Here is an 18675-nt window from a genome sequence, read left to right as displayed (position 1 = left end):
TGGTTCTTAAAACCGTAAGTTCATATTTTTTCATTTTTACAGACTTTTTCCAGGGATATAAATTATTATATTTTTTCAAAGCTTGCTGTTTCCACTCTTTTTTGTGTTATTATTTATTCGAACCTAAACACGTAAGAAGATGCATCTATGTTTCTTTCTCTTTTTGTGTGCCTGAGACAGCGCACCAGTCTGTATAAGGTGTCCAGATGCAGGATAGGTTTGCAAGTGCAAGAACGTCATTTTAAATCGTCTTATTCTTCCATGCAGTCCGAAGTGGTGGTGGAAGCTGTTCAGTTTCTTATCTGGGGAAAGCCCATTCATTCATGTTTCGCAGCCGCACTGTTCACTGCGGCTGTAGATCTGCTTGACAAGTGACATGGTTGTGTTGTATAGCCCTTCGTAGCCTACAGCTCCAGAGACATTTAATCATTCTTGTTAATCATGCCGACACAGTGGTGTCCAAGACCCGATGACCTGCGGTCTGATCAGACTCATGTATTGAAGTCGACAGGGAGGACAACTTCTCTGCTGTGGTACAAGGTCGATGATGTCATTTAAAGCGTCATGGAATCAATAATTGTTTTTAAAGCATGGGAATACGGTCAGAGTTTTTCTACCGGTGTCTTATGTTTTGCACCCCTTCGTTTCTTACGGCAACCCCACATATGTTTGTGCATGCATGAAATACGTTTTAAAGATAATTACATCACCATGCTATGGTTACGTGTAACCATTCATCTTAAACTGAAATTTCTTTTTGATATTCCAGCTCAGATTTAGTTCAGACTCTTAGATCCCTTTAAAGATAGACAAAAATAGTTGCAATGACTATGCCCATTTTATATATGAAAATCTGTTTTTAATCGAATGTGCCTGACTATAATGTGGCTGATTATGACAAAATAAAAACAGATAAATTAGGCCTGATTGCTTCCACTACAACTCCTGTCTATACATTTTATGCATTTAGAAAGCTATGTTCATACTGCAAGTTAATTTCTTTACATATAACATTTACGTATGTAGCTTATATAGAATACTCTAAGTTAAAATTATATAAAGATTCATACATGAACATATTTTAGTAAAATGCTTTATATTAAGTTCGAAATAATAATCAACCAAACATATGTGCAGCATCAACCTTAATGAACACATTTTCATTATAATTATTAATCTGTAATAACAAACCTTGTCCATTTATATCCAGTTAGAATGTACATGGAGAAAAATATTTTCTTGTAAGAGTTTGCCCATGATTGTATTATACTTGCTATGGTGATGGTCTTTATGACATTAGATCACATGTTCTACTTGTGTTCCCTTTGTTTTACTGTTATCGCATGATTGTTGGTATCAGGAAAATAATGGGATACGTTTTTCTGAACTTTCAAAATTAAAATATTGATATGTCTTAGTGAGTTTCTATATTTCAGTTTGGAATGAGCACGAATGTTATATACTTGGTAACCCATGACGAAATATAATGCCCATGTACAACGAAACCACAGAGTGTTGTCAGTTTCAAAAGGTTTGCTACACCTTTCATGATGTCATCGCATCATGTCAGAGGGTGCTGTTATCTGTTGTACCTAAAGAAGGATTATGATATGGATTAATTAACATGTTTAACACTAGTCATGTGATAAAAAAATACATTATTTTAGAATATTTACTTTGAATTAGGCTTTATTGTGAGGATGTTAGTGTTCGTGGATTCGGTGCTTACTTTCAACAAGGACTCAAGAAAAATGAATGCATTTTTAAAGGAACCTCTACATACCTGGGAAAGTTTCAGAGCACAAGATTGTGAGATCAAATACAAAATTGATAAGATTTGAATGATTTATTTTGTCTTCCATGCAATCCTTCTGTATGCTCATGGATTTGTGCATTTTATTAGTGGAAAGTCTATTTAATTATCATGTTATGAGGCAGATCACAATCTGTTCAGTGTAAAAGTGGAGAACTAGATTGATTTTCTTCAGATGGCCTTCCACGGATGAACAAAATTCCAGCTACGATCCCAAATACCCCTGCCCCTATGGCTAGAGCAAAACCAACGTGATATTGAACAAAACGTGGTCTGACTAAATAGCTTGTCCTTCCAGCGAACACGATCGCTCCAGTCAGCATGCAAATACCTGAAAAATATATGTATGATTCCATCTTATTTTAGATTGTTTTTCTAAATAAATTATTCAGATAATTGTCTATAATGGTTCAAAGTAAGTAAGAGTCAGTTTGAAAACCCATGTTATGCGTGATGCTACACACAGTTGGTACTATGGTGTTATTTTGTAAATGATTTTCATACCTGGTCAAATTAAAATTAAATTAAAACTGGAAACATCAATAACAGCAAGAGAACAAAAACACCTTAGCCTCAGCTCAAAAATGAACTTCGTTACAGCATAATGTTATATACGGACATAGAGCAATTTATAAACCATAGACGAGGAGAATTTTCTATTAATTTCTTGGACAGCCAGCATCCACAAAATCCATGGCTAGAGGAAATCGATGTGATATTGAACAAAAGCTCCTTGGATTTTCTTAGAAAGCCAGCATACACAAAATCGTTGTGAGTAGATGGTATTACAAAGTGCTCAACTTGATTAATCAAATGAAATCTTAAAGAGATATTGGTTGAAACCAGCGAACACACGTGATATATGCTGATTTCATCAACACCATGTTAAAGACTAGAAATTACGAGTTACCAGATAATGAACTTAAAATATCGACTGCTGAAAATAAAATATTCAGAAGTTATAGATTTTCAGTTCTCCCGTTTGTTGCAAAGTCATCGAGCCATGTTATTGGGTATAAATATACTATTGATTATTTAAAAACTGTTGGAGTAAAAAAAATGCAAATATAACTAAAGAATCTTGTTTCAAATAAGTGCACTTTACTTACCGGAAATATTATTTTGTTTCAATCAGCTGAAGGTGGCTTTACTGTTAATGAATTCTTCTGAGAAATGGTTATTACCTGCATAAGCCTAAAACCCTGTAAAGAGGCCTTTCCAGGTATTTTCGGTGTAAACAAATCACCTTACCAATATCTCCTTCCATCATTTAAAACAGTCAGAAGAAATCAAACGGAAAAAGCATTATATACAGATATTCTTTGTTTCCTTAATAATGCTTCATAGCAAATCAGTTTATTGTGAACAGTCTTAGGTTTTGTCAGTCGAACAGCAAAGGCAAATTGTGTACATGTATATAGGGTATTCGATTTGTACATCAGGTATATGATAGGTTTCATCATCGGATGGGATATTTACCCTCAATAACATTTTTCTTTGAATCAGGATGATGAAATGGACATTCGGTTTTTAACACTTTATTGTACATTGATGAAGTTGACACAAGAATGTGTTAGAAAAAAAAAAAAAAAAAAAAAAAACACGCTATATTCACATATAAAGCCAGATCATTACCTAATATACACATGATAAAAACAGGACTAGTTGTACATACCTGCTAAAATAGAGATGCCACCTGCAATACGAGAGATGTTCTTTTTTTGTCTTATCACAAATATGCCGACAAACCCGAATACGTTTGCACTGGCTACCATGAAAAGACCCATCAGAACCAATGCGCGAACGGCAAGATAATACTCTGAAAATATAAAATCATTATATAGAAATGAGTAAATATGCCAAACAATAAAGTGATGGAAGGCTTAATAGACCTATATCATCAAGCACTAAAGTGATGGAAGGCTTAATGGACAAAATATCATCAAGCACTAAAGTATTGGACGGCCTTTTTGGACCTATATCATCTAGCACTAAAGTGATGGAAGGCCTTAATGGACCTATATCATCAAGCACTAAAGTGATGGAAGGCTTAATGGATCTATATCATCAAGCACTAAAGTATTGGACGGCCTTTTTGGACCTATATCATCTAGCACTAAAGTGATGGAAGGCCTTAATGGACCTATATCATCTAGCACTAAAGTGATGGAAGGCTTAATGGACAAAATATCATCAAGCACTAAAGTATTGGACGGCCTTTTTGGACCTATATCATTTAGTACTAAAGTGTTGGAAGGCCTTAATGGACCTATATCATCAAGCACTAAAGTGATGGAAGGCCTTAATGGACCTATATCATCTAGCACTAAAGTGTTGGAAGGCCTTCATGGACCTATATCATCAAGCACTAAAGTGATGGAAGGCCTAATGGACCTATATCATCTAGCACTAAAGTGATGGAAGGCTTAATGGACCCATATCATCAAGCACTAAAGTGATGGAAGGCCTTAACGGACCTATATCATCAAGCACTAAAGTGTTGAAAGGCCTTAATGGACCTATATCATCAAGCACTAAAGTGATGGAAGGCTTAATGGACCTATATCATCTAGTGCTAAAGTGATGGAAGGCTTAATGGACCAATATCATCAAGCACTAAAGTGCTGGAAGGCCTTTTTGGACCTATATCATCTAGTACTAAAGTGACGGAAGGCCTTAATGGACCAATATCATCAAGCACTAAAGTGATGGAAGGCCTTAACAGACCTATATCATCAAGCACTAAAGTGATGGAAGGCTTAATGGACCTATATCATCTAGCACTAAAGTGTTAGAAGGTCTTAATGGACCTATATCATCTAGAACTAAAGTGATGGAAGGCTTAATGGACCTATATCATCTAGCACTAAAGTGTTGGAAGGTCTTAATGGACCTATATTATCTAGCACTAAAGTGTTGGAAGGCCTTAATGGACCAATATCATCAAGCACTAAAGTGATGAAAGGCTTAATGCACCTATATCATCAAACACTAAAGTGATGGAAGGCTTGATGGACCAATATCATCAAACAATAAAGTGATGGAAGGCTTAATGGACCTATATCATCTAGCACTAAAGTGACGGAAGGCCTTAATGGACCAATATCATCAAGCACTAAAGTGATGGAAGGCTTAATGGACCTATATCATCAAGCACTAATGTGACGGAAAGTCTCAATGCACCTATGTCATGAGCAAAAGGGGGTTGACGTTTGGTTTTAATATGGAAGTATCACACTTATTTAAGTGATATATCTGAATAAAAAAAATGAATATTCAAATGTAGACAAATCGTTAGTAGTTATATGTGGTGATTGCGCCTTGAAATGGCGATTGACCCTCAAACGTGAAATGAACATGGGATTGGTACTTGAGACCTAAACGGGAATTCAACATGGGAACGGCTCTTCAGCCTCAAACGGGACTTTAAAATGGGGATTCCTCTTTGGAGACAACGGGAATTTAATACGGGTGATATGATGGGGTTTTATAGGGACATAAGTGTTGATAGGGACAGAGAGGGCTTTATGGGGACAACAAAACAAAACAAATGAAGAAAAAAAACCCCACATACTTATACAACACGAAGACAAATATTTGTTTTTTATTTGGGGGGGGGGGACAATAGCAGAATATTATATCTTTTCTAGGAGTAAGAAAGGGAATAAAGACAGTATTTATTTATAGCCTCATCTTGTAGGAAAGTCCTATGAAAAAACACTAGCATCCATTTATAGCCTCAACCTGAATGTAAACCCTATAGAAAAACTCTATTTTTAGCCTCAACAGGGTCCATAGGGTAGAAAGATACATGGGGCAGAAAGGTTTATGTGGCTGAAAGGTGTAAATGGTAAAAGGGGTTATGTGGACATACAAAAAAGGGTTTTCCACAGGATGTTCATAAAATTTAAGGCTATAAATATATATTATGGTTTATCCGTAGGAGTTTCCTAAAAGATGTAGCGATAAATATATACTAGCGTTTTTCCAATTTTAGAAAAGATATAATATTCTACTATTGCCATTTTTACGTCTTTTTGTTGTATTAGTGTGTTTGTTTTGTCCAACCGCCCTCTTTACCTATAAATGATTTTGTCCATATAAAAACCCCTCACATCTACAATGTAAAATTCACATTGCCCCATCAAGTGCATTCCGATGTTAAAGACCCGTTTGAGTCTCAATTGCTCATCCCATGTTAATTTCTCGTTTGCGACTCATTCACCATTTTTGAGGCTTAATCGCCACATATAACTATACTTATTCCTACAGGAATGACGGACATCTTGATAGCGTTCCTTGGATGTACGGTGAAGTTCAGACAGAAATGGAACAAGAAACAAACATTGATAAGGAAATATATCTTCAGAAGTAAAAGTCAATCTCTACCATTCGATTAGACATGCTTAATTATTCATTTATGTCTTCATATTCTTTCTTATTGTTGTTACTGTTGTTGGTTTTCGACATGATCTGGCTATTGATGCTTTCTTTTGTTGTTGTTTTGCTGTTTGGCTGAAAAAAACTGGGACATTACCGAAAAGCACGAATACTACTTTAAAATATTAAATTGAGAGAGAGAGAGAGATACCTGGAACATCTGTCACCTCATTACATTCTGCTTCCTCTTCCTGATATATTTCGAAGCAAAACATCCACAATCCTATTGATCTGGCTTCATCTCTATACCAGTATGGTAAGGCAGTGGACACCACAATCAGAGTTAGGGAAACACCGCAACATATCAGTCCTGCAATTAAAACCTTTCCCATAGTGCACCTGTAACCAGAAAGTGTTGGCATGAATTAAGGTAGTTTAATTCAAATATGTGTTTTGTATGAATGAAATATATGTTTCGCTTCGTATTTGTCCATGATGAAAAACTGGTAAGAGTAAAATGTCGATTCAGAGAGTGAGGCTAACGCAATTAATTGCAATGAAAAAGAAAGAAAGTTAATTTATGTACTTAAATTTTGATCTCACTCTAAATTAGTCTGATTCTCGATATTACTGTGGACGTTAAATTAGTTGAATTCTCGATCTTTACTGTGAACTTTGAAATAGTGTAATGCTCGATATTTATGGTGTACTTTCAATTAGTTTAATTCTCGATCTTTATGGTGGACTTTACATTAGTTGAATTCTCGATCTTGACTGTGGACTTTAAATTAGTTGAATTCTTGATCTTGACTGTGGACTTTAAATTAGTTGAATTCTCGATCTTTATCTTGGACTTTAAATACGTTTAATTCTCGATCGTTATGGTGGACTTTGAATTGGTTTATTTCTCTATCTTTTGTTTGGACTTTGAATTTGTTTAATTATCGATCTTTACTGTGGAATTTGAATTAGTTTAATTCTCGATCTTTACTGTGGGCTTTAAGTTAATTTAATCCTTGATCTTACTTTGGAGTTTAAATTAGTTTGTTTTCTGATCTTTGCTGTGGACGTTAAATTAGTTTCTTTTCAGAATTTTACTGTGGATTTTGAATTAGTTGAATTCTCGATCTTTTGTTTGGACTTTGAATTTGTTTAGTTATCGATCTTTACTGTGGACGTTGAATTAGTTTAATTCTCGATTTCAATGGTGGACTTTGATTTAGTTTATTTCTCGACCTTAATGGTGGATTTCGAATTATTTTAGTTCTCAATCGTTACTGTGAACCTTAAATTAGTGTAATTCTCGATCTTTACTGTGGACCTTAAATTAGTGTAATTCTCGATCTTTACTGTGGACTTTGAAGTAGTGTAATTCTCTTTCTTACTGTGGCTTCGACTTAGTTTCATTCTCGATTTTAATGGTGGATGTTAAATTAGTTTAATTCTCGATCTTTACAGTGGAATTTAAATTAGTTTAACTCTCGATCGTTTTGTTGGACTTTAAGTTAGCTTAATTCTCGATATTGACTGTGGACTTTAAATAATTTTTATTCTCGATCGTTATTGTGGACTTTGAATTTGTTTACTTCTCGATCTTAACGGTAGACCTTTAATTAGTTTAATTCTCGATCGTTTGTTTGGACTTTGAATTTGGTTAATTATCGATCTTTTCTATGGAATTTGAATTAGTTTAATTCTCGATCATTGCTGTGGAAATTTAAATTAATTTATTTCCAGATCTTTGTGTGGACTTTAAATTAGTTTAATTTTCGATCTCTATTGTGGACTTTGAATGAGTTTAATTCTCGATCTTAATGTGTGGACTAAGAATTAATTTAATTATCGATCTCAATGGTGGACTTTGAATTAGTTTAATTCTCGAGCTTTACCTTGAACTTCAAATTAGTCTTATTCTCGACCTTTACTGTGGACTTTGAAGTAGTGTAATTTTCTTTCTTATTGTGGCTTGGGATTAGTTTCATTTTCGAGCTTAATGGTGAATCTTTACTGTGGACTTGCAGTTACTTTAATTCTCGATCTTCACTGTGGAATTTAAATTAGTCTAATGCTCGATCTTTACTGTGGACTATAAATTAATTTAATTCTCGATCTTTACAGTGGACATCGAATTAGTCTGAATCTCGATCTTTATGGTGGACTATAAATTAATTTAATTCTCGATCTTTACTGTGGACATCGAATTAGTCTAAATCTCGATATTATGATGTACTTAGAGTTAGTTAATTCTCGATATTTACGGCTGACATTGTATTAGCATAATTATGGATCTTTATGGTTGCCTTTAATTAGTTTAATAATCGATTTTCTGTGGACTTTGAATTAGTTTAAATCTCGATCTAACTGTGGACTTTGAATTAGTTTAATTCTCGATCTAACTGTGGACTTTGAATGACTTTAATTCTCGATCTAACTGTGGACTTTGAATGACTTTAATTCTCGATCTAACTGTGGACTTTGAATGACTTTAATTCTCGATCATATTGTTGGACTTTTAATTAGTTTAATTAGCGACCTTAATGGTGGACTTTGAATTTGTTTAATTCTCGATCTTTGTGGTTGACTTTGAATTAGTTGAATTTTCGATCTATATTGTGGACATTGAATTAGCTTAATTCTCGATATTTATGGTTGACTTTTCGCTAGTCTAATTCTCGATCTTTTACCCTGAACTTTGAATTAGTTTAATGCTCGACCCTTACTGTGAACTTTAAATTAGTTTAATTTGCGATCTTGATGTTGGACATTGAATTAATTTAATTATCGTTCTTTTCTGTGGACTTTAACTTATTTTGATTATCGATCTTTATCTATGACTTTATAGTAGTTAATTATCTATCTTTATTGTGGACGGTAAATAAGTTAAATTCTCGATTTTTACGGTGGACTTTGAATTAGGTTAATTCTTGATCTTAATGGTGGACTTTAAATTAGTTTAATTCTCAATCGTTACGCTGGACATTGAATCATCTTAATTCTCGACCTTTATGGTGGACATTGTTTAAGTTTCATTCTCGATCCTTGCTGTGGACTTCGAATTTGTTTAATGCCCGATCTTTACTGCGGACGTTGAATGAATTTAATTATCGGTCATTACTGTGGACTTTAAATTAGCTTAATTCTCAATCTTTGCGATGGGCATTGAATAATAATAGTTCTCAATCTTTATGGTGGACTTTGAATCAGTTTTATTATCGATCTTTACTGTAGCCTTTGAATTAGTCTAAGTCTCGATCTTTACTGTGTACTATAATATAATACTCCATCTTTACTGTGTACTATAATATAATACTCCATCTTTATACTGGGCTTTAAATTAGTTTAATTCTCGATCTTACTGTGGACTTTCAACTAATTTAATTCTCGATCTCTATGGACACTGAATTAGTTTATTTCGCGATCTTTACAGTTATTTTAATTCTCGATCTTTACTGGGGACCTTAAATTAGTTTAATTCTCGATATTTACTCTGCACTTGAATTACGTTAAATCTCGATCATTCCTGTGGAGTTAGAAATAGTCTTGTTCTCGATCCTTACTGTGGACATAAAATTAGTCTAATTCTCGATCTTTATGTTGGACTTTAAATTAGCTTCCTTTTCGATCTTTCTGTGGACTTAGTTTGAATTTCTTTACTATGGACATTGAGTAAAGTCCACGATTAACATCGAGAATGAAACGACCACAGCAAGATCGAGAATAAAACTAATTCAAAGTCCACAGTAATGACGGATAATTAAATTAATTCAAAGTCCACTGTAAGAACGAGTATAAAACGAATTCAATGTCCACAGATCGAGAATTAAACTAATTTAGAGTCCACAATAAAAATCGAGAATTGGACTAATTATATGTCCACAGTAAAGACCCAGTATTAAAGTAATTCAGTCCACTCTAAATTTCGACAATTAGACTAATTGAAAGTCCACAGAAAAGATCGAGAATTAAACTACATTTAAAGTCCACAGTAAAGATCGAGAATTACACCAATTTCAAGTCCACAGTAAAGATCGAGAATTAAACTAATTCAAAATCCACAGTAAGGACCAATAATAAAACTAATTCAAAGTCGACGGAAAGATCGAGAATTATACTAATTCCAAGTCCACCATAAAGATCGAAAATTTAAACTAATTCAATGTCCACCGTAAAGATCAAGCATTAAGCGAATTCAATGTCCACAGATCGAGAATTAAACTAATTTAGATTCCACAGTAAATATCGAGTATTAAAATAATTCAGTCCACACTAAAGTTCGAGAATAATACTAATTCAAAGTTCACAGAAAAAATCGAGAATTAGAACAATTACAAGTCGACAGTAAAGATCGAGATATATTCTAATTCAAAGTCCACAGTAAGGATCGATAATTAAACTAATTCAAAATCCACAGTAAGGATCGATACTAAAACTAATTCAAAGTCGACGGAAAGATCGAGAATGTTTTTCTAATTCAAAGTCCACAGTAAGGATCGATAATTAAACTAATTCAAAGTCAACCATTAAGATCGAGATTTAACCTATTTAAAGTTCACAATAAAAATCGAGATTTAAACTAATTCAATTTCCACAGGAAGGATCAAAAATTAACCTAAGTTAATGTCCACAGTAAAGGTCGAGAATGAGACTAATTCATCGTCCACAATAACGATCGAGACTTAAAGCCATTCAATGTCCCCAGTAAAGATCTATAATTAAACTAATTTAAAGTCCACCATTAAGATCGAGAATTAAACTAATTCAACGTCAACCATTATGATCCAGAATTAAGCTAATTCAATGTCCGCCGTAAAGATCGAGATTTAAACTTATTCACAGTCCTCCATAAAGATCGAGAACTGGACTAAATTAAAGATTGAGAATTAAACTAATTCAATGTCCAGAGTAAAAACCGAACATGAAACTAATTGAAAGTCCACAGTAAACATCCAGAATTAAATTAATTTAAAGTCCAACATAAAGATTCAGACTTAGACTAATTCACAGTCCATAGTAAAGATCGAAAATTAAAATAATTAATACTCCACCAAAATGATTGAGAATTTGATTAATTTAGAGGAAACAGTAAAGATCGAGAAATAAACTAATTCAAAGTCCAAGGTAACGATCGAGCATTAATTAATTTAAGGTCCACAGTAAGGATCGAGAAATAAATAAATTTAAAGTCCACGATTAAGACCGAGAATGAATCCAAGTTAACGTCCATGATAAGATCGAGAATAACACTTATTCCATGTCCACAGTAAAGATAAAAAACTTAGACTTATTAAAAGTCTACAGAAAAGATCGAGCATCAAACAAATACAAACTATAAAGCAAAGACCGAGAATTAAGTTAATTTGAAGTCCACCATTAAGATCGAGAATTAAACTGATTCAAATTCCACAGTAACGTTGATAAATAAACTATTTCAAAGTCCATAGTAAGGTCAAGAAATAAACTAATTCAATCTCCACTGTAAACATCGAGCATTAGACTCATTCAAAGCCACAGTAGCGATCGATAATTAAACTAATTCAAAGTCAACCATGCAGATCGAGAATTACAGTAATTCAAAGTCCACAGTAAAGATCACGATTGAAACTAATTTAAACTCCACCATCAAGATCGGGAATTAAACTATCTTAAAGTCCACAGTAAGATGGAGAATTGGACTAATTTAAAATCCAAAGAAGAGATCGAACATAAACTAATTCAGAGTCCACCATAAATATCGGAAATTGAACAAATTCCAAATCCACCGTTAAGATCGAGAAAAAGCTATTTTAAAGTCAATCATAAAGATCGAGAAATAATCAATTGAAAGTCGAAAGAAAGATCGAGCATCAAACTAATTCAAAGTCCACAGTAAAGATTGAGAAGTAAACTGATTCAACGTCCACAAAAGATCGAGAATTAAAGTATTTCAGAGTCCATAGCAAGATCGAGAATTAAAGTATTTCAGAGTCCATAGCAAGATCGAGAATTAAAGTATTTCAGAGTCCATAGCAAGATCGAGAATTAAAATATTTCAGAGTCCATAGCAAGATCGAGAATTAAACTAATTTAAATCCACCATGAAGATGCAGAACTGTGTTAATTCTATGTCCAAAATAAAGTTCGAAAATTGAACTAGTTCAAAGTTCACCATAAAGATCGAGTATTAAACTAAATCCATGTTCACTGTAACGGTCGATATTTAAATTAATTTAAAGTCCGTATTAAAGATCGACAACTCAGCTAATTCAAAGTATACGGTAATGATCGAGAATTAAAACAATTTAATGTCCACAGTAAAGATTGATAATTAGTTTAATCTACAATTGGTAGACGTCAATCAACACACAAATATGCGTTAACTGTCGTCGACGTTGTAAGTAGATATAAAGAAGCAGAGCAATTATTAACTAAAACAGCAACTCATGTTGTTTCTGCTCTTGACAATTACAAGTAATTCCCGAGATTCAAAATTACCACCGCGATAACATATGTAAGGTGCTAGCACCTCAACGTCGATTACACTCAGGACAGCATCACATTTTCACGTGTGTGACTATTAATTCTGCTCACGGTAAAATGTCTTGGATTATTAAGAATATCATTCCACATTATTACTGTGTTACAGCACGCACAATCATTATTATGATGTTTATTTTAATGTGATGATAAATTCAGCGTCAAGATCAAAGTCGCGCTTATTTATTTTTATCACATTGTTTATAACTAATTTTTTCTTACTATATCAGCTTTAACAACTTCGTTGTTGGTGCAAGCAGTTTCTGTTAAATTTACAATAACTCTCCGCAAATGAGATATTCTACTCACCCGAGACACTGCGAGATAAACTAAATTTGACCATTGGATACGATCATCATCGATCTAAACAAGGGTATCAGAAATGGTTAATCATTGTGATGAATGGATCGTCATTGCGTATCCTAACGTTCACGAAGATTTTGTCCATTTTCAGCGCATCCTCAACAGCACTGGCATCTTCTAAAACAATATCATTTAATACAAGATTTTGTTTAGTTCTTGACTCTGTCAAGGGTCCTGTTATATCAACGTCAATATTCTGTTGTCGCGTATCTGCTGGTCGATAATACAAAGGAAGGGCAATTCTGAAAACCTCTCTCATTGTAACTGAAATAATTTCTGCACATTCTTCCATACCAAGAAAATTTCCTGGATAACACGCTGCTATATCAACCGAGATAACGTCGCTATAATCATACTTAGTATTCCATAATCCACCGTGTCCGTATTCGAACCAGCTACGCTGAACATTTTCAAGAAATTCCAATCGTGTTAGTTTCCTAGATATTTCCCCTGAGCAAAATGAGCAGCAACTGACGAAAGTGTAAAACAATTACTCAGTAATTGAAACGTGTCAGGAGTATATCACTGACCAAATGTTTTCATTTCGTCGCGGAGAGATTCTGTGCGATAAGTGTCTCCGCTATGTCGTACAAACTGATCATAGTTTTTATCATCGGAGGATTTTCAAAAATAACCACACTGATACAGGATCATCTTTAATTATTTCGTAAATAAAATCAAACATATATCCGCGGTAAAATCTAACAGCTCGATTTCGTGGAAATATTATTATTGCGCTAGTCCACGAATGCGCATTCTGATCATTAATTTCAATCGGAGCTCCTCCCTTTTTGTAATGTTTCGAAATGTGTAAAATCTCTACGGTTATCGTTTTTACTTTTATTGAGAATTTTAGTATTTTTTCTAACTTAGCGACATCATTAATTGTAGCTCTCTTATCCTTGACTGATTCCGCCCACTCACCGTTTTTTTACGTCGTAGATCCGTTAACCCATTTCCACGTATCGCATTTGTGAAATTTCCGTTACCCGTTCAGTTACACAATTTATCATCGAAAATTTCATCGGCGCTAAATCATCAACGCTGGGATTATCATTCAGCGGATATAACTATCAAATAACTGAGGTTACACGATAAGCACGTGTATAAAATGTTTGTCAATACCAGTCAATATTCCTGGTTTTGAAGTTTTTCTCAATATAGCAATTATATCATTAGCAAGGACAGGGTCACCATTGTCACGGATAACCCATGTATTATTGTCTGTTTCGGCTAATACGAAACATTTTATTTTGAGAATATATCTTTGATCGTCGAGATTATTAATAATCGTTGCTGCTCGTTGGTCGTTCATTGTAACATTGATAACTTCGTCAATGACTTTGTCATCGCGCATAATTCTGAATGATGACCACACATGATATGCAGCATCGCTGCGAAATTCTTTTTTAGCATCTCGAATACTTTCAATCAGATTATTCGTCGGATCAAACAGATCTTGCTTCGTTAAGTCAGTGGTTATTCTGTCAAGGTCAAATCTGGATATGAAAGGTTTGGTTTTAGATAATCTCTCAAACTCTTCCATATTCTAATTAAGACAAGTATTTAAATTAAAATATATATATATATATATATATATATATATATATATATATATATATATATATATATATATATATATATATATATATATATATATATATATATATATGAACCAAACAAGGAACAAATGCAGGTGCCTAATGATAGGCTTTACAACTCCCTGTAACAGAGCTTGTGTTGATGAATTATGCGGGCATCATTCACGAAGCGTACTAAGGGGTAGTATATGACCAAATCCTTGCTTACGGTGTGGTGTTTGCGTCAGAAGGAAAACGCAGTTGTGTATGCATTGTGGAGGTAAAAAAAATACAGAGAACTGAGGCGCTATTATGATAAAAATAACACTGATAATAATGACAAAATTATAAGAAACGCTGAAGATTATTTAGCTAGATTTGTAAAATAATAATTTTACAAATTATATTATATATAAGTGGAGCAAAAATAATTTATGGCACATGCTATCATCAAGTATTATGGAGCATCTCGTGACGGTATGATTAGACACTGTCGACCAAAAAAAAAAGAAAACAGTTGGTCCTGTCATTAATACTGGTTATCTCATATTCAGTACCGGGAGAGAAATAATATATCTTTCTCATAAATTTATATACGAATGTTTCTTTGGGGTAACCAAAGACGGTCTTGTGATCAATCATATTGATTCAGGTAAGAAAAATAACTCTTTGCATAACCTGCGACCTATCACACAATGCGAGAATTGTGAATTTGGAAATACTGGAAAGCATAAAAAACTTCCTAGGGTCGTTAAATCTGTAAATACAGAGACTGGTGAAGAAATAATACAAAGTGTCGCAAATAATATTATTAAATCGACGTATTCCAAAAAGTATAAAATATGTATCATTTTATTATCACCGATGTGTTAGCTGAAGAGAGATAACTCTGTAATGGATACGTAGAACGGTTAAGAGTTATCGCCTATATTCTAATAATATTCGCGTCTAAAAAAGTTATTTTGTGTGGTTAATTCTCTGTCCTTCGGTACAACAGGCGAATTGGCGTTAGCCATATTGGTATTTTCAAAAAATAAAAACAAAAGTACCTTACTTCAGAATAATTTGATCTCATCGATGGAAAAGCCCTCTGAGTATTCTCTTTGATTGTTAGCGAGGGTAGTGTCTGTAATCTTTTATTTACTGATAAATGATGTTTTATGGATGTTTTGAAAAATAATATCCTTTTTTTATTGAATCTGTCAGGTTTCTTGCTTCATCTACATTTTTTATCGGATATAATTAAGAAAAACAAACAGTGAGAAGCCATACCATTTCTAGAACTACTTTTAGATATATATGTTATGCAGAAAATTATTTTCTTTAAACTCTGACTTTGACAGAAATGCTGACATCATTAACGAAAATTTAGATACCTTTCACATTCTGGGGACTGCTATTTGTCTTCTCTACCCCAAAAATAATGAAATCCTCCATAAAAGGTGTAAACATACTAATCGTGGACTAAAAGGTTAAGGTAACTGTACCCCAGCCCCTAAGGAGATTAGTAGAAAAGAAATATACAGAGCTTTACATCTCTCACTTCGCAGGAGAAATACCCCTTGACGTTTTCAACCTGGATGCGAAGCCAGAAATAAAACTAAAGTCTTAGAAGTACGCCGAGATACATACAAAGCCATTCCTCGGTTATGTAACGGCAAGATAGTTGTCAAAATAGGTCTAAAAGAGGCAATCAAGATCCCTGAATATTTTAAGATCTTAAGAATATTGGTGCTGAGTTGGTTCCACAACTCTCACTTGGTGCGACCCTGAAGTCTTTGTAACCAACTGAGTCACACAAAGTGGAACTGTGTGGACAAATAAAAAGCACAAAAACCAAACCGGACATTACCGGACACGACCAACCAACCATTGGTAACCTCTAACGAAACCAACACTAGGACATACGCAGCAGCCCTAATAGGCGATGCAAAACAAAAAGACACACAACCATCCACCATACAACCCACCACAACACAACCACCTACACAACCCAAACCGGAACCACCCACACCAATGGTAGCGACCATAACACTACAACAACCAACTACATCCACCACAACTCAAGAAGTCACCAAATATCAGGACCCAAACACTGAGGTGACCGATGACGAATATAGTGACAAGGAAACTGAGGTTTCCACCCCTGCACCACAATTTGGCTTTGGTGATATCTTTTGCACATGGATCCAAACATTATACAAAAACATACAATCAGCAATTAAAATTAATAGAGCTAAAACTAAACCCTTCCCTGTCAAACGCTCAGTGCGCCAGGGATGCCCACTTTCAATGTTTCTTCACGTAATAGGCATTGAAATATTAAGAAAAAACATACAAAATGATACAAATATGAACGGGGTAAGGATACCCAACATGAAATCCGAAAGCAAAACATACCAGCAAGCAGACGATTGCACACACCTTATCACAACATAACAGTCTTACAAATATCTCATAGAGCAATACGATATATTTGGAATCATTTAAGGATACAAAAAATAAACAAGGCAAAACAGAGTTACTTTTAATCGGAAATTGGCGTGGGAACCACCCAGGGCTCCACCTGATATTCATCAAATCCCAAGTCACAATTCTGGGTTTTTACTTGGGGAGGAACAGCAAATATCTCAACTTTAAATAAATTACCACGAAACTACAAAAACATATTGCCACATGGAGCACGAGACAAATTATCTTGATAGAAAAAAATACACATAGGTAAAACCTTACTTTACAATACGATATGGCACTAATTCGATGTCATTGATTTTGAATTTTTTACAAGAACAAACTTGAAACTGTTATAATAAATTACATATGGAATGGGAAAATACACAAGTTAACAAAACACACCCTTCCAAAAAATAAACCGCAAGGAGGAGTTAACCTACCAAACTTACGAACAAAGTAGGTCGCAAACTACCTTGACCGAATTAGAAACCTTACCCCAGGACCAGTATATCACTGGCAAGGAATATATCTATACTGGTTCGGCTTCCTATAACATCACCGACATGATATATATCGCACAATACTCTCACCAAGCAGCTTGCACCCCCAAACGGGAGTAACAGAATAACAAATGCAATCGAATCTTATCGAACGAACACAAACATTTGGAAAACAAAAAGCAAAGAAGAACTACTAACACTTATACGAAATGAGGTAACTAGCCGTACCCCACCCACCCACCCACCCACCCCCCAAAAAATCGAATCCCTATATCCTCACCTAACCTGGAAAAAACATTTTGGACACACTGGTCCAAAGTAAAGAATACAAAGCACCAATAAAAAATACTAGACTATTTATATGACGCTTGGTGGACAAATGACAAAGTGTACCAAAGAAAACTCATCTCTAAAATACCGCCATACCCAATACGCAAACAAAGAGTTGACACCAAAGAACATATAATACTAGAGTGTACAACACTTAACACACCGCGGGATGAAATAAAAAACAAAATAATAAATAAAATAGGTTATTTTGACAACAATCATCTACTCTACACGAACAATATATATAATAAATGTCTATACCAGGACATTATCACATATATTTTACATGATATTGAAGCCAGACGAAAACACACATGGATCACGGATATATAAATTAGAATAAAAGACACACTAGTACTAAATTGGAAAAAACGTCAATATTAGCACCTCTCTCTTACACAGAAATGCAACAAATTTCAGACGAATAATCGAGCTCTCCATCTCAAACTACCCTATATCAATTCAGCTACCAGCAATAAGCAACAAACACTCTCAGCGCTGATGACATACAGCTCACAGAGGGAGGCAAGAGAGCTCGATTAAACCTGTATCACTAAGAAAACACAACTCAACCACTGATCACCCTCAAGGAGGAGAGTACTACACGTCCATATATACAACATACACCGCCAGTTAATAAGAGAAAAATTCTCCACCTCCACCAACCCTACATTTTCCCATACTATTAATCCGACTCATTAAACAGACACATAAACTATAGTTAAAAACAATACACAATATG

At 34.2% G+C, this 18675-nt stretch overlaps 1 protein-coding gene across 3 annotated transcripts in view; it reads right to left on the bottom strand.

The window, feature by feature from the left end:
• Nucleotides 1-1831: 1831 nt before the first annotated feature.
• The window catches only part of LOC149772888 (peripheral myelin protein 22-like), a 32980-nt gene continuing 16136 nt past the window's right edge, over nt 1832-18675 (bottom strand). For all 3 annotated transcript variants that reach the window (XM_089947119.1, XM_089947118.1, XM_089947117.1), the window contains 3 exons: nt 6405-6592; nt 3489-3632; nt 1832-2144 (listed from right to left, as the gene is read on the bottom strand). In XM_089947119.1, coding sequence (XP_089803245.1) covers nt 1951-2144; nt 3489-3632; nt 6405-6585 — 519 coding nt within the window. In that variant the 5' untranslated portion in view covers nt 6586-6592 and the 3' untranslated portion in view covers nt 1832-1950. The remainder of the gene's footprint in view (nt 2145-3488; nt 3633-6404; nt 6593-18675) is intronic.

The sequence above is a fragment of the Sinohyriopsis cumingii genome, unplaced genomic scaffold, assembly GCF_028554795.1.
Source record: "Sinohyriopsis cumingii isolate HCF-2022 unplaced genomic scaffold, ASM2855479v2 utg000974l, whole genome shotgun sequence".
NCBI lineage: Eukaryota > Metazoa > Mollusca > Bivalvia > Unionida > Unionidae > Sinohyriopsis > Sinohyriopsis cumingii.
The sequence above is the reverse complement of the archived record's forward strand: the minus strand, read 5'-3'. Positions and strand labels throughout refer to the sequence as shown.